This window comes from Leuciscus leuciscus (genome assembly GCF_965113295.1).
Source record: "Leuciscus leuciscus genome assembly, chromosome: 7".
Lineage (NCBI taxonomy): Eukaryota > Metazoa > Chordata > Actinopteri > Cypriniformes > Leuciscidae > Leuciscus > Leuciscus leuciscus.
In genome coordinates, this window is record NC_138731.1 from 38,529,892 (window position 1) to 38,552,718 (window position 22,827).

The window sequence follows — 22,827 nt, forward strand, 5'->3', positions numbered from 1 at the left end:
CTTCATACTTTCAAAGAAAGTAAGCCATATGTTTGGCACTGTATGAGGATGAGCTTTAATTTCTATGTGAACTAACGTTATACCTTTAAGTATTATGAATGTCTGTTATAAAGAGAAACCTACCAGAATTTTTGCCATAACTAGCGAGTCGGTTGAGGTATGACTATGATGCCTTGCAGGACAGAAATGACAGTAAACTACTTTAACGGTTAGAAAGCGGTGCGAACAGATAAGGTGAAAGTGTTTTGCCAAACTTAATTAAACATACGGGAAAAAAACTGAAGAAAGACGCGCTTCGAGAGAAAATACGCAATATTTCTACCTAAAATACTCATAAAATCACACAAATGAGTTGAAATATCAAATACTGGCTTGATGCTTCAAGTTGTTTTTCAATCACTAAAATGAAGTTGGACGGAGCGGTACTGAAGTACTGAAGCTGTCAAAGCGCATTAGCATATGAATTCTCCTGCGGTTCACTTACCTGAACAGCTGATGTTTACCGGTGAAGTTGAACAGACTTGGCTTCACTCTGAGTTGCAGGTTGCACGGCGCAAACGGACTGCGAGGCGATGCGCCGCATCCTGACTGAAGTTTACGAATCCTACTATGGCGAAGGCCTCTTTGGTAATATTCATCCCACAAGCCTTCGCCATTGGCAGGTTCCTAAGCAACGTCAACTGGAACTAATTAATATTCATCCCCAATATTTCGCCATTGGACAGTTAACTAGAACGTCAGCGTGATGTAATTAATATTCATATTTTGAGCATTCCCTATTGGATGGTAACCACGCGACGTCAGCACTGTGCAAGTATTATTCACAAACTGACGTCGCCATAGTATTTGTATAGAATTCGTAATTTTTTTCCGATACCTCAGGGGCAGCGCTACCTGAGAGTACATACTGTATGCCCTACTTTCACTGCCTGTACACTCCCTTCCTCTCTTTCTCCCTATGGGAAGAAATCGCTTGGCAATTATACGCCAATAAAAATACCCCTGAAAGTTTTCTCTTCTTGCACATGAAGTTGTTGTTAAGCAAATATTGCACTTAGTTTATAATTTTGCATCCTCAGGGGAAATTAAGAAGAAGAAGAAGAACGTTTTTATTTTATTTTACATTTATATTCATGCATTTAGCAGAAAAAAAAAACAACGTCAAAGAGCAAACAGTAATGCACAATGCAGTAGTATAGACAATTGGTAGGCTATGCAAGCAAGCTATTGGATAAAATAATATTTTAAGAGTAAATTTCCATATGATTTTAAACTCTAATCAGGTAAAGAATATCTTTAAAGGGATAGTTCTGGTTCACCCTGTAAATTCTGTAATTTACTCACCCTCAAGCTGTTTCAAACCTGTATGAATTTCTTTCTTCTGCTGAACACAAAATAATATATTTTGAAGAATGTTTGTAACCAAACAGTTGATAGGCCCCATTGACATCCATAGTATACATTTTTTCTCCATAAGGCCTATCAACTGTTTGGATACCCATAATAGGCCTACTTCAAAATATCAACCAATTTTTTTTTTTTTTTTGTTCAGCAGAAGAAAGAAATTCATACAGGTTTGGAACAACCCAAGAATTCACTAATACAACCAATGCCTCCCCTCCTTTAGGCAGGGGTAGCTTGAGCCAAATTCGACTTCGGTAACACAAGGTTTAAATAATGTTCAAGATGTCTGCTGTGGCGAGACGGCCCGCCACAATGTATAGACCCCTAATTGCACGCTACAGTAATAGTGATCTACAAAAATTCTATTTTAGAATTTAAAAACAGGGTTTGAGGAAGCACCCACACGGAACTCCACCCGTTCACTCACTTCCTGTGGTGACGTTGGGCAAAGCTTCCATTCATGGGGTATTTCCAGGCATTCACAGAACTGCCCATTCTCACACCAACAGCCATCAGCATGAACATGAAACGCATGGGCCGCATGATGAGACTGGTGGCAGGTGTAAATCAATTTCCACATTAATAGTCATAAATACAAACATGCATGCACAGATATTAATGGAGATGGATGCAACCATCTTAAGTGCACCAGATGTTGATGTCAAGTCTGTCCCGTGTCCCAGGAGAGACTGGGGTGTACTGAAAGCTGCTATTCCCACATCCCTGAATGTGCTCGATTATCTCACCTCATTTCTCAGCTTGTGAACTATGAATACATTCTATAATGTCAACAGAACAGAAGAAGATCTGACGCATAGTCTTGCTTAATACCACTGAACGAAAAATGAAATAGCAGCATCCTTGTAGCATCATCAGTTGAGCACGGCGCTAGCAACGCCAAGGTCATGGGTTTGATTCCCAGGGAATGCATGGTCTGATCAGAGGTATACATTAAATGCAATGTAAGTCGCTTTGGATTTAAGCATCTGCCAAATGCATAAATGTAAAAATAAAGAACCACATGGAGGAAAAAAAAGTGATTCAGAGTCAGGCGTGCAAATTGGCAGTTAGCTGTGATTGGAAGGGGTTTGCTTCCAAAAACGTCTTGTGATACCAAAGTGTCAAATTCCTGCAGAGATGCTGGTGACGCTGAAAGAGCTAGGGACTGTGACAGTGTGGTGTCGAAGGAGTAAGAAATAACAGGTCTATCTCTTGAGAATGTTTTCATTATGGTAATGAGAATTGTGTGGAAAATAAGCTTTATTTTTTTTTAAATATGCTTATTCTTAACCCTAAAACCAGCTTAATTTTTTTGCTATTATATATATATATTTTTTTTTTATATTAGAAAATGTATATATATATATATATATATATATATATATATATCATAATTAAATAATTATAATTCACGCAATGCATCGTATTCTTCATTTCATATCATATATATAACCACAAAGCAAACCTGGGATCCTTCCTCTTTAAATTGACTGCCAGCTCTCAATTGATGACCTTTAATTCAAATGAGTTTCGCTGCTTTACAATCCCAGTGGGCTTGTCCTGCGTCCCATTAACATCAGCTACAAAGAAAAGGGCTGTTTCTATATCAGGCTTCACGTATGCAGTCTCAGTTACCCCTGAAGGTCACGGCAGATGTGAATCCTGTTGGGCAGCACGGCAGAAATCAGTGAAAGCAAAGTAGCTTCATGTCCAATGACGGGCATGCTGTTTGAAACACATGCATTTCAGTGCATCTGAAATGAGATGTGACAGAAATCACATTTGGTGTATGCGCAACAGCGAACATCATGCGTATACCACAGAAATGTTACTTAAGCTTTACCACTGACACAAGGAATTGAGATGGAAAACCTCTCGAGACATAAAAATCCCCCCAGATTTTTCATTTTCAACATTTAATTCAAAATCAGAACGGAGCAAAATATATTTTTAGTTTGGTGTTTGGTCTGAATTGGCTTATGTTTTTCAATCAAAGAAACCAACATTAAATAGTCACCAAGATAGAATGAATATAAATGCATTTTTAATTCAAAAGCAGTATGATGAGTAGATGTGATGCCACAAACAACTAATATTAATCAATTAACTGAAATGACAAAAGAAAATAATCTACTTTAAAAACACCATATTTGCTTAGGGATGCACAAATAAAAAATAAAAAAATAAAATAAAAATTAAACAGCACAACTGTTTTCAACACTGATAATTAAGAAGTGTTTCTTGATAAGCAAATCAGCATATTAGAATGATTTCTGAAGATAAAAAATCCACTTTGCCATCATAGTACTATTAAAATATTTCACATTATAGTTTTTACTGTATTTTTGATCAAATAAATGCTGCCTTGGTGGTGAGCATTAAAGAGATTTCTTTTAAAAACATAAAAAAATCTTACGACACCAAACTTTTGAGCAGAAATTTATACATTTTATATTTCTGGTAAAATCCTCACAAAATATCTTGATATATTTTTAATTGGTTTTAAATCATATGCAGCTTCAATAAGCACAGTAAACCTTTGAAATTTATAGCAAATGTTATCTTTAATCTTGCTTTTCTCCCAATTACTTCCAAAACAACATCAAAAATACAATTGGGTCAAGGTTACACAAAATACAAAATATTTTTGAACACAGCCCTGTTTAACCGCGAATTGTTTCAGGAACACCTTACACACCATAAGAGTGTGTACGGTACATTTCCACCATCAGAGTGTGTATGGTACATTTCCCCATGAGTCCTTTCAAATGGCAGCTCACAAACGCTATGCTTTACTGTATAACATAAAGGCTAAGCAAAAGCACAGGTGAAAGTACATTGAACGAGGAACGGCTCAAAATTGGTACATGAAGATCGTAATTTGATTTGTGTCTTCCTTCAGGCGGCTATCTGCGTCTCCTCGGTGAGCCATCCCTGCTCCTCTCGTCTTTCCTCCTGTCAGAATGCCTGTTCTCTTTGTCCGCCCTCTCCAAGCCGTTCCTGTACGAGTCCCTGGAGTCGATCTCTTTGCGGCTCCTCTCTCGTGACTTTGACCTGTCCCGGCTCCGCCGCAGAGGCTCCTTCTCTCGGCTCTGCCGTCTATCTTTGTCCTTGTCCGCTCGGGAGTCGTTTTTGCCATCGTCCTTGTGCCTGCGTGAATCTGGCTGTCTGTCCTCATAGTCCTGAGCGTGTCTGGGATGCTGCTGCTCTTTATGTCCTCTTCCACGCTCCGGTTCTCCTCGTTGTCGAGCAGGGGGCGACTCGTCCTCGTGTCCCCGGCGGCGAGAATCTCTTTGGAGTTTGTCGGGTCCACGGCGGTCCTCGTTGTCGCCATCTTGCCGGCGGTTCTCCTGCCTCTTGCTGGGCCGCTCCTCCAGAGGAGATAGCTGGTTTGCTGCCTTGCTGGACTTCTTCTCCTTGTTCTTGTTCTTGTCCTTTTTCTTGCCTGAGGCCTTCTTGCGCCTCGAGTCAGAGTCTGTGAAGGAAGAGAAGAATTGCGTAAGTATTTCAAGGGTCGAATCAAAAGTGATGTGTTCGGTTTGGAGGAGGAGTTCATTCAGTAACATTTGAAAAGGATAAGGAATCAAAAGGAATTCTAGTTCGGTTCCACTACGATTGCACGCTAGCCTTAAAGTTGCGATGTAACATCATATTGTGATGTACCTCCAAGGGAATCGGATTATCGCAAAGACAAAAAATTTAGGAAAAAAAGCTGCTTTACAGTGATCAACAGGAAAATAATGACCAGTGATGCAAACAGAATTCAATTCTGCTGTAAACAAGCTCTAAAAAGACAATAGTGTCATTATTCAGCTGAAGTCAGTTCAGTGTTGATTCAGTTCGGTTCAATAACAGTGAAAAGGTTCATCAATTATGCAATGAGTTCAGATTTCAATGCAGCTTGTATTCAATTGTAAGAAAGAGGCGGGGTTTAAGCCGACAAAATGATTGGAGAAGCCCAGCGTACGTCACCAGAGAGAAGTTTGTCATATAGCAGGAAGATGACAATTTAATTTATTTTTGAAAAATGAAACATGAATCATTCACAATAATATCAATAACATGCATTTAGAAAATAGGGTGAATTTCCATTTAAAGGGATAGTTCACCAAAAATTGAAAATTAACCCATGATTTACTCACCCTCAAGCCATCCTGGGTGTATATGACATTCTTCTTTCAGACGAATACAATCGGGAGTTATATGAAAAAAATGTCCTTGCTCTTCTAAGCTTTATAATGGCAGTGAATGGCCGTTTCTGATTTTAAGTCCATAAAAGTGAATCCATCCATAATAAAAGTGCTCCACACGACTCCAGGGGGTTAATAAAGGCCTTCTGAAGTGAAGCGATGTGTTCGTGTAAGAAAAATATCCATATTAACAAGTTACAAAGTAAAATTCTAGCTTCCGGCCAAACGCAGTCTACTTGCGCCTGAAGCGCAACTTATGCAACTTGTGATGTCAGAAGTAGCGTAGCGCGTCAAGGCGTAGCGTAAATATCAGCAGTGTGTCGCATTACTCGTGTAAGTTTCGCTTTACGGTTAAGTCGAATCCGTAAGTTCGTTTGGCCGGAAGCTATTTATTTTAGTTTATTAAGTTTTAAATATGGATATTTTTCATACACAAACACATAGCTTCACTTCAGAAGGCCCCTGGAGTCGTGTGGAGCACTTTTATCATGGATAGACGCACTTTTATGGACTTCAAATCAGAAACGGCCATTCACTGCCATTATAAAGCTTGGAAGAGCCAGGACATTTTTTATTATAACTCTGATTGTATTCGTCTGAAAAAAGACTGTAATATACACCGAGGATGACTTGGGTGTGTAAATCATGGGCTAATTTACATTTTTGGGTGAACTATCCCTTTAATGTCGATGTTAAGTAGATAAAACTGTGCCAGTTCAAAACAACTCAAACCGATTCAGTGAGTGAGTCATTAGACGATTCAAACCGATGAATTGGGATTGTTGTTTTTAACTGATTCATTATAACAAATCAACTCATGAAAGTAATTTGTAAACGATTCATGAGCAATGTGTGTGATTTAGACTAGAGAACCCGCAGCACTAAATTTGCCCTATTTTCAATAAAGTCAATATGATCAAACCACTAAAATGCAGTGTTAAAGTCGACACAAAATGGAAGTTGCAATAGTCTTATCTTCGTTATTGTGACAGATATATAAGTGAAACGGCTTCTTGAATGAGAAAAATGTAGGGCGGGATTTGATTTCGTCCTTCAGAAACTGATTGGATCGTAGGAAGTTGGGTGTTGCTAATTAAATTAAAGGCAGATGTGAATGCCAGATTGAAGGATATTTAACCTCACCCTCCACAGAGACACACGTCATGAAAAAACAAGGGTAGGGGGGTTAACGTTTTTGATTAAAGATTAAGAGGGCATTTGAATTATGAAAAAAAAAAAAAACACAAAAAAAAAGATGTGCACAGATAAATCTCGTATAACAAACATTGCCACATTCTATAAAAATAAATAAGGATTGTCCATTTTGATTTCATGGTGACTTTAAATGTGTTTGTGCATGTACATGTTTGAGATAACTGCAAGTATATCCTCCTTGAAAAGCAGCAATAAACATCAATTAACATTCATTAAATGGTAGCAGAGGAGATGATAGAGGCCTGACATCACATCTCGTCTAAAAATGTAACTTCATTAACAGCCTCAAGAACAAATTACAGCACTTGAACGGCTGAGACTCTTAGACTCCTGTCAGAATCTGCCTGTTCTCAAATCTAATTATATTCTCTTTCTACACATTGCTGAAGCCATAAAAAGAGTCTATTTGCATGCAGATTGGGAAGGAGAAGTGTTTATCCACCTTTTTCCTACGTCCTATGACGCTTTGTGCAAATGATGGGAGTAACTTCTGTTAAACTGTAAACAATCAGCGAAAGGTTCACTATGAACGCAATAAGCATTTTAAAAACTGCGTACAATGAGATGACATTATTCTTCTCACCCTTCAACCATCAAACATTAAAAGGACATTTAAAAGTGTAAAAGCATTTACAAATTACAACCACAGACCATTAATAACCCCCGATTTTTTCCGCAGCAATATTACGGATGTGTTAAATATCACTGTAGTAATATGTCTGTATTATGTAACACATTGTCTTGATAAAAAATGTGTGATAATAATTCAAATTGATTCAAAGAAAATTTTGAATAGTAATTCAAAAAGTGACAGACAATAAATATTGTATTTACCTGCTTTAGAAACATTCCAGTAAACACTGCTAATAGGGAGTAAAAGTGAAAATGGGCGACAATTACATTTTAAAGCATCCGTGTGAAAACAAACTGGGAAAGAGACGTGAGGATTTAAGGAGAAAAAACTAGAGATTCTTAGAGTATTCCAGTGAATTATTAATGGTATATATCATAAATGAAATCAGAAGAATTTCGAAAAAGAATGCAGCGACTGAAAAGAGCTCTTGCCATAGATATTGTTGTCATCCTACGTCACATTAAAATACCAAGTGTTACGTTAAGTCTGAACACGAGAACATGAAGAAAATTTTACAGCCCATACAGTCAAACTGATGGATAAGGATTATTTGTAGCGCAACCTTATGATTTCAAATGATTTGATTTAGTCTTTTTGAATAAAACTTCCCTAAACTGGAAGTGCCGCCCATAATCTAAAACGCAGTAGTCTCGTTAGGAAAAAAGTGGATTTTTATAATGCCGTAATTTAAAAGGAACTATTTATGGTATCTATTCCTGTTTGGGATGAAGATATTTCTTCCATGGAAAGTTGATCTATGAAACAAATTAGGGTTTTAATTAAAGGTTAAAGATGTTTTCACTTTTATTTTATATAAATATGTTACATAATTTTTATAAAAACAATATAAAAAAACTTTAAAGCCCTGGGTTTCCATAACAACAGGGATCCTAAATAGCTGAAACTGGAAGGATTCTTGTCAAAATTTTAGCATTTGTGTGATGGGATCTACAAAGTGGACACTCCTAAAGTCCTGAAGTACAGGCTGGTGATCATCAGGGCTCAGGAAGGGAGGGGGGAACACTCCATAACAAGCAGAATAATTAAGGAAGAAAAACAAAAACAAACACAAAACTGATCGCATGTCAAATCCAGACACGAACGGCATGAATAATTAGGCCAATGGCCGCACTTTCAGACAAGAACGGCATGAATAATTCGGCCAATGGCCGCACTTTCTTTCACATTTCATCAAGTTACAATGGGAAACCGGATTGTCCCTGCTCTTGTTCATTACGAGAGTAAACCCACTGCAATGTCCACAATTAAAAGCTTTCAATCCAATCTACACCATTAAAAATGGGACATTTAGTCATGGGTATAACAACACTACTTACAATTCAGTTGGGAATTGTAATTAGGGCTGCATGATATATCAAAATAAATTGATATTGCAATATGGCTTAGTTCGATAGTGAAACTGTAAATTAATTATAATATATGCGCTGCTGGTTTCACTGAGGCTGAAATACTGTATAATGAGCTGCATGTGTGTAAAACAGCTCTGTGCTTCATGACAAAAATAAAAACTAGAAAATGAATTTGAAAATGAATAAATTATGATGTAAACATTAGCATTGTAATTTTACAGTGTTCTATAAAAAATATTTTTAATTTTATAAAATAAAATGTATTGGTGTATTTTACTATTTTACAATATATTTTTATTTTAAAATATTTGAAGAGTTTTTTTTTTTTTTTTACCCTGTTCACTTTATGGTTGAAAGAGGTTGGAGTTTTGAGTTCTTTGAAAGAGTAAAGTGTGCATAATACATTTTTGAAGTTATTTCAACCAATTCTAGAATGATTCAATCTTTCCAAATAGCTATTCTTGTCATCTCGAGAAAAGTCCTGTTTTTTCATTCACAATATATAGTAGAAAGAGCAGCCCTAATTGTAAGGAACATTTAACTTGTTTAATCTATTGTGGTTCTGATTCCACTTTATGATCTGTTTCCTCAATGATTCCCTAAATTATTCCTTTAGTACTTCAGACAAACAGGCTAGCCAGTCATAACAAATGATTTTGTTGGAGAAAAGGCCCCTTTTTAAACTTAAATGACAAGTGTTTTGATACCTGAAGAGCTGTCACTGCTGGAGGAGGAGTTCGAGCCGCTGGACGAGTCCGAGTCGCTATCACTGCTGTCACTGTCAGATGAGGAATCTGAAGATGAGGAGGAGTCTGAAGAGGAAGAGGAAGACGAATCAGAATCAGATGACTCTACGTCCTGTTTCTGGGTCATGATTATCTTAGGAGCGTTCTTCAGATGTTCTCTCAGCTCATCCCTGAAAAAAAAGAAAAAAAAAAAAGTTTGATGAGCATTATTTCATTATAATTGAAGTGGCCCAACAAGAGAGGTTTCACAGGTTCTTACGTCAGTCCTCCAAGGCCGATTGATGTGAAGAAATTAATGGCAAATCTTGTGTTCCTCGGGTTGTCGCGTGGGAACAGACCCTCGAAGAAAGGCTGAAGAGTCCTGAGGAACAAACAAATGAAATGGTCTGCTATACGGCTTCATTTTAAAGTTTAATTTTATTCAATGAAACCGCACAGTACACAAAGAAAAGCACTTACATGTCCTTCAGTCTCTCGTTCAGTCTTGGCAAACCCATGTAAGCGCAAAGTTCCTGGAACAAAATCTTCACAAAGATTCGACTTGAGGATGTCGTTGTGTCTTCGCTCATTCTAACGCATTCAAGGACCTGAGAGAAAACATTGTTTTACTGCATCAGGAAACCAATAATGTGTCCAGCCATATTGATGTGTCTTTGTCTGAAATGTAATTACAGCTTTGCGGGATGCTAAATGCTGATGTGGTGAATGTAAAGGAGGAAGCAATAAAAGTACCGTATTTTCCGCACTATAAGGCGCACCGGATTAAAAGGCGCACCTTCAATGAATGGCCTATTTTAGAACTGTTTTCATATATAGGGCGCACCGGATTATAAGGCGCATAGAATAGAAGATACTGCAGTCAAACGTTTGACTGGGTTTGCGTTATGCAGTGGTCACCAACCTTTTCAAGCCTAAGATCACATCCAAAGTCCAAATGTAAACCAAGATCTACCACTTGCAAAAAAATATGAAAAAACAAGTGGCTGAGCTGTAAAACCTTGTTTATACTCGACGCGTCCGCATGAGCGCGAAGGTAATACAAAACTAATATCCGTCTGCTCGGGCAGATTCGGCTCAAAGTCGTGCATCTTTGGATGCGGAGGCGCGCGCGCGGAAAAATGACGTCATTGTGACAGCGCGCGCGCCTCCGCATCCGAAGATGCACGACTTTGAGCCGAATCTGCCCGAGCAGACGGATATTAGTACATCTCATCACACCGGCACCCAGTTTGCGCGTCTAAATCAGTTGTATGGTCTGGTGTTCAGTCTAAAACAAAACAGTTGCGTCAAGTATAAATGCCTCGTCTGTTTGGGGAGGTGCGCGCGCAGTCAGCGGAGGCTCGCGCTCCGGTACCAGGCGAAAGTATAAACAAAAGGTTTAAGTCAGCGGTTGTTTTACAGACATTAATATAAGGCGCCAGATCCATATATAAGGCGCTCCGGATTATAAGGCGCACTGTTGTTTTTTGAAAAAATTAAAGGCTTTTAAGTGCGCCTTATAGTGCGGAAAATACGGTAACTCACACTCCATGGAACAGAGTCTGTGTAAAGGAGATGAGCAAACAATCGGGCAACATTGCGAAGTTTGTTGGTTTCAAGCCGGTGGATGGTTTCATACTGCTCCTGGAAGATGGCCTCAAAACTCTCCATGTATTCTTTCTTCAACAGGCAAAACCTCTACATACAAGATGAAGATATCAGACGGAGAAACAAAAACAACTGTTGCAATCTCTTAAAGGGTTATTTCACCCAAAAATTAACTACTCACCCTCATGTCGTTCACCTTCGGAACACAAATTAAGATATTTTTGATGAAATCCGAGGTGTTTCTGAACCAGCCATAGGCAGCAACGCCAGAATGCCGGCTCATTATTGGCCAGCTCATGCGTCAGCATCACACGCATGCTCACGTGAACAGCGTCGGCCAATAATGAGCCGGCGTTCTGATGTAGAACCCAGAAGCGCTGCACTGTGTTTACTATGTGATCAGCATAGGAGACTGACACAGAAGAGAATAAATTGTTGAATAAAGTCGTTATTTTTTTGTTTTTTTGTGCACAAAAAGAATTCTCGTCGCTTCATAACATTAAGGTTGAACCACTGTAGTCACATGGACTATTTTAATGATGCCTTTACTACTTTTCTGGGCCTTCAAAGCTGCCTATGGCTGGTTCAGAAACCTCTCGGATTTCATCAAAAATATCTAAAGGTCTTGCGCGTTTGGAACGACATGAGGGTGAGTAATTAATGACAGAAATGTCCTTTTTGGGTGAACTAACCCTTTAACAAAATCAAAACAAACCAACCAATAAATATTTTAAAAATGAACCTAAAATAATAAAAACAAAATAAGGCTTCACCTTATAATTAAATTGCCATACAAACTCAATTTAAATAAAAATGATAAATAAATACAAAACAATAAAATTAAAATAAAAAACAAAAACAAATGAATACGCAAGTATTTAAAAAAATAAAACTACAAACTAAAAAGTTTGTAATAAAACAATGAATTTTTTTTTTTTTTTTTAGGTGTCATCTTATACTTTATTTATTTGTATTTTTTTAAAATAAATAAATAAAATGTTCGTAATTTCAACACGACGTGAATACAGCATAACAGTAACGGGGGAAAGACAGGCTCACCCCAGCTAGGAGACCAAAGAACTTCTCGTATGTTCTTTGCTGGGCACAACAGTCCAGGATCATGTTGCACAGCTCTTTCTGTGAAGAGAAACAGATGCACATGAGAAAAGAAAATCTCAGAAGCACACTGAGCATCAGTTTTGCACTTTAAAGAAACAAAGTGAAGGTGTGGAGCTGATCATCCATTCCCAGCACTTCTTCACTAATGTCTATTGATTTCATAACCTCATATCTTCTGACCGCATTATTAGATTTGATGATCTAAAACCAGTTCATGTAAAATCTCAAGGCTCTTTCCTTCAGCGAGCTGGACACCTGAAACAGTGGACTTCAATCCAGGAGCATGAAGTGTTGAGCACTTGAGATGCAGATTAATCATTAAATGTTTTGTGAACTGGGAAAAAAAAAATATAAAGCTATCATATGGCATAATGCACAGATCTGATCTTTTGACCATTTTTTTTTTTTTGTCCCACCTGTTTACATTCACATAAGACACGACTTGTATCCGATATCTGCATTTACATGAATCCCCGCCCAAACCAGAATGATTCTATTGGTGATCACTTTCAGCTACATGTGTGACACTCAGGTTTTGAATGGCTGTATATAAAAATGAATTGACGTCAGGTGGGTCTTTGACTTTATTGTACACCAAATGTGATTACCTTGCTTAAACCATATATCCCATGCCAGCATGGTCATTTCTTTTTTAAAATTAATACTTTATTCAGCAAGGACACACTAAATTGATTAAAAGTTACAGAAATCTTTTGTAACATATATTACAAATGCCTGCACTAATTCAAAGAAATTATGAAAACTTCAGAATAATGTCACTCAAGTTCATTCATGAAGCTGTGGCATCCGTGTACGTCCAAGCACAAGCGCACTTTGGTCCGAAATAAACAGGCATGTCAACACCTCAATCGCATTATTACCATATAATGTGATTGAGCCTGTTTATTGCGATTAAAATCAGCATATAATATGAGTATGGTTACAATACGATTATGAGATTAATCACATTAAAGGAGAACTTGGTAACTTTTTTAACTTAATAAAACTGTCTAGAAATCATTTGGATGGTTAAACAACCTGTTCTGGTGATATTGGTGACTTTCCCAGCTCCCCCCAGCGTTCCCAGGCGGAAAACCAACCTTGCAACTTGGGGACTACCGTCCCGGCAAGATAGAAATTGGAAGTCTCGTGAGAAGCGAGAACTAGAACGAGAACGAGCGCGAAACACGAATTGCTTTACGGCAATTAGACATAAACACACACGCACGTATGATGTATCACCAGATTACCCACCTCGGTAGACATAGCTCCACGCGATACAGTTGGCTTGCTCCGATCAAAACAAACGCACATGAGAAGCGGTAGAGAGGGGGAGGAGGCCGCCGCAAGTGAGTTTTTACGACCTTGTTGTGAAATATACGCCCCCCCACAGCTGTAGGGGGAGCTCGTGGGGAAAACATGCGACAACAAAAGGGAAAATCAGCGAAGAAGTGACTAGAGTTCGCTAGAGTTGCCGAGTTCTGCTTTAATTTGATCAAAGTATTGCGTTTACATGAGGTACAGTTTAACTGCAATATTGCCAAAATACCTTTATAATCGCATTATGAGGGTGCATGTAAACACAATGATAATAATAAGAAATGTTTCATGAGTATCAAATCAGCATATTAGAATGATTTTTGAAGGATCATGTGACACAAAAGACTGGAGTAATGGCTTTTACACTTACAATGTTACTGTTTTATTGTCTTTTTTATCCAAAAAGGCAGCCTTGGTGAGCATAAGAGAATTGCAGCAAAAACTAAAAAACTAAAGAAATAAATGATTAACTTTTGAACAGTAGCACATATGAGCCAATCAACAGCCTAACTGTTAGACTAACTGTGGCAAGTTCAAGATGCTTGGAACATCTTATCATACCTGCAAACTAACAGTACTGTGAAAACTTTTAGACACTTTTAGCCAATTAAAACATATTTTCCAAGGTATACACGCACAGTATTTAGGGCAGAAACATCAAAAAGTCTGCAGTGACTGGGGGCATGCAAAGAAAATGATGTCAGGTAATTCTCTGAATTCCCTTCCTCCTGCCTGGACTGGATGTGATCCTACCTACAGATGCTCATTCCTTCCCTCATAGGAAACAGGAAGGATTCTATGCTCCAAAAAGCCATTTAGCTTTTCAAGCTTCACACCTGCGACTCAGCTGAGCTCCACGGCCCCTCACACACAGTAGGTATAACATCTCATCTTACTGTATGAGCTGCAGCACTTCTCTACTTATACCCTATAATAACACTCCATAAGCTTATTGATTTCATGATCTACCTACTATATATATATATTCACCAGGGAGCTCAGGATTATGAGGAAGAACGGCATGCTTGTGATCAATTTAAGAGGTCTTAAAAATCACCTGACACCTGCAAAAGAAACCAGCGCTGGATATCAAGAACAGTGTCCAAGCAGATAAAGTACTGAGCACTTGAGGTCCAGTTGAGATGGCATTAAGCCCTGATGAGATCATTTCTGACTCTTCTAACAGGTGCCTGCAGGCAGAGAGCCAAATGTGCCAGGTGTGATGTTAAGGTGTTCTGATCACAGGACAGTTTGAGAGCAAGTGCGGAGCGGAAAGGTGGCTCAGCCCTATGGCACTAGTCTCTCAATATATATATTGACAGATATATAGACCTTGACAGAGACCCCATTTATATTTGTTATATGGCAGATCACTCTAGATATTCTGCACACACACACACAAAAAATTATTATAATAATTTGGTCAAAAGTTTGGGATCAGTAAGATTAAAAAAAGAAAAAGATTTTCCAAGAAGTCTCTTATTCTCACAAAGGCAGCATTTATTTGATTTAATACAATAGAAACAGTAATATTCAGAAATAACTGAATAAAAATATCAATTTAAAACAATTTAAATTACAGTTTTCTATTTGAATATATTTAAATTGTAATTTATTCCTATCAAGGCAAAGCTGAATTTTCAGCATCATAACTCCAGTCTTCAGAAATCATTCTAATGTGCAAATTTGCTGTTAAAGAAACATTTCATATTATCAATGTTGAAAACAGTTGAGCATCTCAGAAATTGGTAATACAGTTGTCAGCAAAGTTTCCAGTTCTAGAAGAAGTCTGACTACGGTTCTCTGACTCAGCTAATACCTGTTCTTCATGTATGAACAGGGAAATCCCTGTTAATTAAACTGCTCTATGACACTGGCAGCATTACTGCGCAGCAGACCAAGCAGGAGCACAAATCCAGGCTTCGGCATTGGTTAAATCACTCCCTGATTCCCTCATTAGCATCATCCCCATTGCCTCAAGCAGAAAAACCATGAGAGATTCTATCAAGGGAGATGTCAGGTAAATCTTTTCAGCCCGAAGGGCTGGAATCCCATAGTGACCCTTTGCGGCGATCCTACCCACACAGCAAACCAGAGGGATTACATGGTCAAAACAGCCATTTTAGCACTTCCCTCTTTGCACCTGCGGCCCAGTCGAGCTCCTGCATGCCCTCACTGTAAGTGCAACATCTCATCCCACTCCACTCTGCTTTCACTGCTTGGATACATTATAGCTAGAGGAACTACAGAATGACGGACGGATTGTGATTGACACGAAGCTGATAGAAGCTTTTCCCTCAGGGCAGACTAGAAATATTTGAAGAGCGATATGAGATGAAGGGAGCGCAAGAGAGCGTCCGTGAAATCTGCATTCGTGCACAGCAAGACTGTTGCCACAGATGACCAGCCATCTGCTCTGCAAAGACTGATGGAAAAGCCATTAACTTTTATTAAAGCTGCAGAACATGAAGAACATAAAGAAACAAATGAAGGGCTTTAACCATCTGAAGTAACTTCAAAACTGCACCAGCCTATTTCATTTCCCCTGAAGAAAAATTGGCAGCGGTCAGATCGAACAAACAGCACAAGGACTGAAACCCAGACTCACATTCAGACAATCAATAACCACTTACCTCCAGTATATCCACAACACAATAAAACTTCTATATTGAGAGCAACAAAAAAAAAAACGTATCACTTCTCTTGCTAAAACCCAACTGAAACCAAAAAAAAAAAAAAAAACTGCTTGACTAAAACACTGGCACATGTGGGACATTGAGTGAACTCAATCAGAGGCAAAGCAGCATTCCCTAAGTGCAGTGGGGTCAGCATGAAGACCTTCTTTCTGCGTGGATGAGTACGGCCCAAGTTTTACGCATCTACGTCTGTGGGACAGGCAAAGAAAGTCATGCTGAAGATCTGCCGTGTAAAGAACAAGCAGGAGCATTCAATCAATAACACCTGAAGTGAAAGTTCAGGTGAAGAGCATTGTGCAAAAGAAATGTGTTTTTCATTACCCCCGTATTGGGTGTGAAATGTCGATCCAACAAGAAAACAAAAATATGATACCAGTTTTCCCAATGGTAGTCACAGCTCAATTTGGTACCCACGACTTCTTGCTCGGTTGAGGTTTCAAGCGAGCCATTCCGATACTAAAATGTTATGTGAAAAGACTGCAGATCTCTGATTGGTCAGAGAGAATCGTCACTACCAGCACCATTGGATTTGCGACACGAAACGCCAAACCGGCTAGATTTAAATAGCCAGCAACAGCCAACACAGTAAGCACTTATTTACTTTTAATGATAACTTATTAAAATCTAACTTTGCTCATTTTAATTAATGGACCTAAGCTAACATTAACTAACAAAGAACAATTTTTATTAACTAACATTAACAAAGATACTGTTGAAATGTATTGCTCATTGTGAGTTAATGGTAATGCATTAACTAAGGTTAACTAATGGGACCTTATTGTAAAGTGTAAAGAATTTAGTTCTCTCATGAGCATGAGACTCAACATTGTTCTAAAAAAAAAAAAAAAAAAAAAAAAGACACTTAAATTTCTTCATTTAGAGATAATCCGAGGCACTTGTACTACATGAAAACAGACCACAGAGGAAAGCTAGTTATACATACAAGACACCCCAAGTACACAAAATGAACGGTCATCCATATCCCTATCTGCACTTAATGCTTTCTCGCTCAGTGAAAAAGGCAATGGCAGCAGAAGCTTTTGAAATAAATCATCATTCGATTAGCGTCTCATGCAGCTGAATTATCTATCTGCTAACTGAATGCAGTTGTGATTCAGCTCGATGCACTCAATCCATAAGTTTGTACTCCATGTGGCTGAGGCAGGCGGAGGCAGAAATGTGGCTGAATAATGAACAGGCCATCTGTGAAGTCCCATGATTCATTCCGCACTTGTGATGTGTTTATTGCTCACAAGACTAATAATCGCGCCATCAACTCCACTGCCAGACAGCGGCTGCTCCGCATCAATTGTCATTGCCTTTGCTAATTTTCACTTGAACCTCGTCGAAAGTGTGCACTATGAAACGTTTTACAATCCTCTTTTGAAGGGGAAACTTTGATGTGTCGACACGGAAATTATGAGACTGGCTGTAATGTTTTCAATCATTTCTGCACTGGCATTTCAGTGCAAACATCAACACAGCAAGTTAAAACATTTATATTTTCACACGCCATGCTTTGGCCTTCACATCTCCGAGGGTGAAGTATTAAATGATCCCTATAAAATGAAGGCTGAATAACTGTGAATCATCTCAGCTTCATGGACCTCAGTCAGAGTTGACAGCATATTTAATGTGATGTGAATAATGATGAGGCTTCCTAGTTTTTACAACCCATGATGTTTTCTAAAAGTTAACTGGAAAGATATACACCACTGTTTAAAAAGTAATGTGTCAGTAAGATTTAAATTGATCGAAGGTGACAATAAAGACATTAATAATGTTACAAAATAATTATATTTCAAATAAATGCTGTTCTTTTGAACTTTCTATTCATCAAAGACTACTGAAAAAACATCATGGTTTCCACAAAAATGAAGCAGCACAGCTGATTTCAACATTGGTAATAATAAAAAATGTGTCTTGAGCACCAAATCCACATGTTATAATGTCAATGAATTAATGATTTCTGAGGGATCATGTGACACTGGAGACTGGAGTAATGATGCTGAAAATTCAGCTTTCCATCACAGGAATAAATTACATTATACAATATATTAAAATAGAAAACAGTTATTTCAAGTGTAATTGTAGGTAGAAAACATTGTATATGTTAAATGAAGCTGGGAGTACTATACACTCTCATTGATAACTGACGCACACAACCAACAAATTGGACAAACCGTTATTAAACGCACAAGTGGCAAATGATGTGTAGAACTTTGGGAATGATGGAAGTTCCAATTCCAAAGAAGTTCTATGTTGGTCTTTGGCTCTGTAATGCTGTTCTCAATGTCTTGTGTGGAAACTGGAAACCAAACACGTGGTAGACTTCTTGCTGCAGACTATAAACAATCTCCACCCTAACAGAAACACCTGCCAATCAGCAGCAGCAGCTGTACGGAATTTAAAACAACATTCCACCTTTTTATAGCAACCTTTAAACACGCAAAAGCTAATGACCTCATCTAGAGGGATTTTCTTAAGACAGAAGAGTTCTTGCCACAAATGTTCAGCTTGGAATTACAGCTATGAAGGTTGGACAAATGGGGTGTTTTGCTTAACAGAGTTTCTTACATCAATGAATGTCCACTAGAATGAATAAAAAAATAAATGAAAATAAATAAAAACATTCAAATTCAGATCAAATTCACTAATTAGTCTTTCAGATGGACCAGTTCAACTGACTCAAAAGAATGATTTGCTCACAGCTGTACAATATTTTAAAACAAAGTCCAGAAAACGACCCAAAAAAATAAAGTATATTTACTCCATACATTTCCATGCCCTTCATGACATGATTATCCCATGCTTTTTGAAGGCCTGGAAAACAGTTTTAAAATGCCCTTATATTTCCAGGTTTTTCATGACTGTGGGAACCCTGCATTTAGGAGCAAAGCCAGATCACTAGGCAGAAACGGCAATAACCAAAGACTCAAGGACGGTTTATTCTGGTACGGAAACTCAGGAGGGACAAAACGCAGTGGGTTCCAAGGACGTGAACCCATATGTGTGAAAGAAACACAGCGCATACCGCAATGTTAAAACGAGCTCTAAACGAGGCACAGGGTTTGCAGTACACCACAGTACATCAATCATACGACAAAAAAACAAAACAGGCTGACATTTGACGTTTTATGTTACATTATATGTTAATGTCATTGAGACGCCTATAAAGTGTACACTTAATTGGATGAACGAAACCCCCGTCAAACTTTCAGATTACCAGTTTCAGATGTCTTGTTCCAATAATAACTTATTTATCAAACAGTGCTGTTAAGGAAACCAGAGTATTGACGCGTTTCCTCATGTTGCACAGAGATTGGGGGGATTGAGGCAGGCTCAGGTGTGTGTGTGTGTGTGTGTGTGTGTGTGTGTGTGTGTGTGTGTGTGTGTGTGTGTGTGTGTGTGTGTGTGTGTGTGTGTGTGTGTGTGTGTGTGTGTGTGTGTGTGTGTTTCTGATGACGCAGAGGACTGTGGTAGGTCTGGATGTGAGCCATGTTCTGCCAGTTCTGGCTTCAGAGAGAGATCTGAGAACGACCCACCACCAACAAACTGGCAAACACGAGCACTTCCTTGCAATGAGGTAATCATTTATATTGGTTTTATATTTAAATCACTTAAAGGCTCCACTATCAGCTCAAAGAAACAGCATTGTCAATTTGCTTAATGTTTTGTTTCTGTGTAAACAATGTACAAAAACCAGCAACAACAAAAACAATATAGAATTTTGACAATATTCTAAATATATGTATATATACATAAATAACATATAAACAGAAAAATTGTCAAATAAGAATTATATAGTATGAATACAAGTCTAAATATGAATGTATAAACATTAAAAACTAATAACAATACCTACGTATATTAAGCATCTACAATTCTTACATCACCAATTTCAACTGAATGTTTTTAATTTCAGTTTAGTTACTTCATACAAAAAGCAAGACTAGTTTATTGTGCTTATAATGTTGGATGTAAGATAATAAGTCAAATAAATATATGGAAGTGTTCATGCCAAACATATAAAGACTAAATATAATATAAATTATATCTACTTACTGCTCCTATATATTTTTTTATTTAAATGAAAGTTACAACTTTTTGATGCGGAGCAAATTAAAATATTGGCAAGAGAAGTGCAAAACTGAACTACTGGCACCAACAGAAAAAAAATCCTTATTTTTGAGCCAAAGACATCCCAGATTTATGTGGAGATGATAGTAGGTGGATGTAGAGATGTCACCCACAACACAGCTGACATATGTTTGTATGCTAGGGAGCGAGTACATGCCTCTCCCCTCCTGACCTGCTCCTGAGCCTGTGAGGAGAGCTGGAGCGAAGCGATAAAGAAGACATTTGTAGGATGCTACCCCTGTTACACAATCTCCCGCAGGCCTGCAAACACAATGTTTCCATCTTGTGCACCTCACTGACTCTTTTCTCAAACGGCCAAAAGCAGCAGATGTGGTGGTGGGGGTGAGGGGCCTCTATTCTATTTCGGGACCTTTTACAATCCCATCTTATTTGATACAGATCGTCTTAGTGGAAGTCATTTCAAAAAGGGGCAAAAAACATAATGATCCCTGCCGTGAATGTTGTTGACATTACATATATGCTCTGGGGACAACATACAGCCTTATCTGAAATGCACCAGCTAAACAAGACAGTCCGTATATGGAATAAGAAGGCAGAGTGGACCAAGGGGATCGAATCCGGTTATCATCCTCATCTCTCTTAAAAGGTCAAACGGACTGATTAACAGGCTGAGAGCCAAGAAAACCAGTGTGTTCAGAGTAGGGCTTGAATATATATAGCTAAAAACACACCTCTCTCAATATTCATCAGACTTTTGGTGACATTTGATATATTGATATTAGTATATTTGTTCTGAAATGAATTTTTTTTCATTAAACAGATGAAAAATAATTTTGCTCCATTGCAGCTAAGGGTGAAAAAAAAAAAAAAAAATTTAAATCCTCTGTTTGGAATTCAATAGGCCTATATTTTCAATACACAAAACTAACTCAGACGGCTGTTTTCAAATGATTATGTGTCCTTTGTGAAGAGCGCTCGCGGCTGTGTAACTCCATGTAAGTTAAATGCACTTGCATCTCAAAATGCTTTAATGACACGAAATTAATGTAAACAGTCAGTTAAGTCTTAAAGGGATAGTTCACTTTGAAATTAATTTTTGGTATGTTTTAGCTTACCTCAAGGGCATCCAAGATGTAGGTGTCTTTTTTTCCGCAGTAGTTTCAATTTTGATATTTTTAGGTCAAACCGTTCTTGTCTGTCAGTCATATAATGCAGGTCTATGGTCATTGTCTCAAAGAGCATGCAGAGAGTCCAAATTAAAACAATTCCCCGTCGTCCAAATTAAACAATTCCCCATCGTAAGTACACATTGATGGCCTAAGACACGAAACGAGCGGTTTGTGTGAGAAAACGAACAGTATTTATATCGTTTTTACCACTTATACACAGCCATGTCCAAGTGATCTGATCTGACATGTACGCAGACTGGTGCATAGTATATACACACTAGATGTCGCCTTGTCTACGGCAGTTCATTGGAACGAATGTCTTTAAGGCGACATCTAGTGTATATATCTATGCATCTATCAACGGTTTGACCTAAAAATATCAAAATTGAAACTACTGCGTAAAAAAAGACACCTACATCTTGGATGCCCTTGAGGTAAGCTAAAACATACCAAAAATTCATTTCAAAGTGAACTATCCCTTTAAGGGATTAAAAAGACAGGATAAAACATCTGATATGTAAAAATAGATCTGTGCATTACTGTGAATGCAGCCTATTAGATCTCCCGCTGTCTATGATGTCTTCAGTAAGAATCAAACAGCAGTAAAACAGCGAAAAAGAAAAATCACTCACTGCTCTTGACTGGAAAACATTCAGATAATTAAGCATTAAATTAAACTCTTTGAGTATTGCTTGTAATAGGTTTAATTGTTCCTCTCTCTCTCTCTCTCTCTCTCTCTCTCTCTCTCTCTAGAGAGAGAGAGAGAGAGAGAGAGAGAGAGAGAGAGCTCTAAAACATAAAAGCAATAATAAGGAGGAATATATATATATATATACACACACACACACACACAGACAATAATTCGCCTGTGTCTATTAAACCTTTGACAAAATCATACCGGAACATTCAAATCTATATATACATATACACACACACAGATGGAAAAAAACAAACAATTATCTTTTTTCTCTATATATTCTCTAGGTTGTCTAACAGTGGTATAGTATAAGTTGTGGACAAAAAAAAAAAAAAGTGACAGCAAACCTCAAAATCCACCTTGCAGACAAAAACAGACCACAGAGAACTTTAGAAAGCCAACATCCATGAAAGAGCTATGGCTAAAGGTATCATGGTGTCATGATTGTGAATTTTCAACTTATAACTATGCCCTAGACTAGCACTTATGCCACAAATGTGCTGACAAATACAAGACTTTCCATCACTGAATTTCAGTTTGATTCGTGAAACAGCAGGGTGATAATCACAAACGGGACAT

The 22,827-nt window shown here is 38.0% G+C and overlaps 2 protein-coding genes and 1 long non-coding RNA gene across 4 annotated transcripts in view; 1 reads left to right on the forward strand and 2 right to left on the reverse strand.

The window, feature by feature from the left end:
* The window catches only part of znf385b (zinc finger protein 385B), a 130,015-nt gene extending 129,421 nt beyond the window's left edge, over positions 1-594 (reverse strand). The window contains exon 1 of the mRNA XM_082176686.1: positions 485-594. The gene's annotated coding sequence lies outside the window, so the exon portion shown is untranslated. The remainder of the gene's footprint in view (positions 1-484) is intronic.
* A 3,348-nt stretch (positions 595-3,942) lies between these two features.
* The window catches only part of cwc22 (CWC22 spliceosome associated protein homolog), a 47,914-nt gene continuing 29,029 nt past the window's right edge, over positions 3,943-22,827 (reverse strand). For both annotated transcript variants that reach the window (XM_082176677.1, XM_082176676.1), the window contains exons 16-21: positions 12,206-12,283; positions 11,084-11,236; positions 10,019-10,146; positions 9,819-9,920; positions 9,521-9,729; positions 3,943-4,879 (exon numbers count right to left, since the gene is read on the reverse strand). In XM_082176677.1, coding sequence (XP_082032803.1) covers positions 4,311-4,879; positions 9,521-9,729; positions 9,819-9,920; positions 10,019-10,146; positions 11,084-11,236; positions 12,206-12,283 — 1,239 coding nt within the window. In that variant the 3' untranslated portion in view covers positions 3,943-4,310. The remainder of the gene's footprint in view (positions 4,880-9,520; positions 9,730-9,818; positions 9,921-10,018; positions 10,147-11,083; positions 11,237-12,205; positions 12,284-22,827) is intronic.
* On the forward strand, positions 13,756-21,211 carry LOC309503860. The gene is made up of 2 exons (XR_014207901.1): positions 13,756-19,867; positions 20,564-21,211. It is a non-coding gene; the product is annotated as an uncharacterized lncRNA (long non-coding RNA).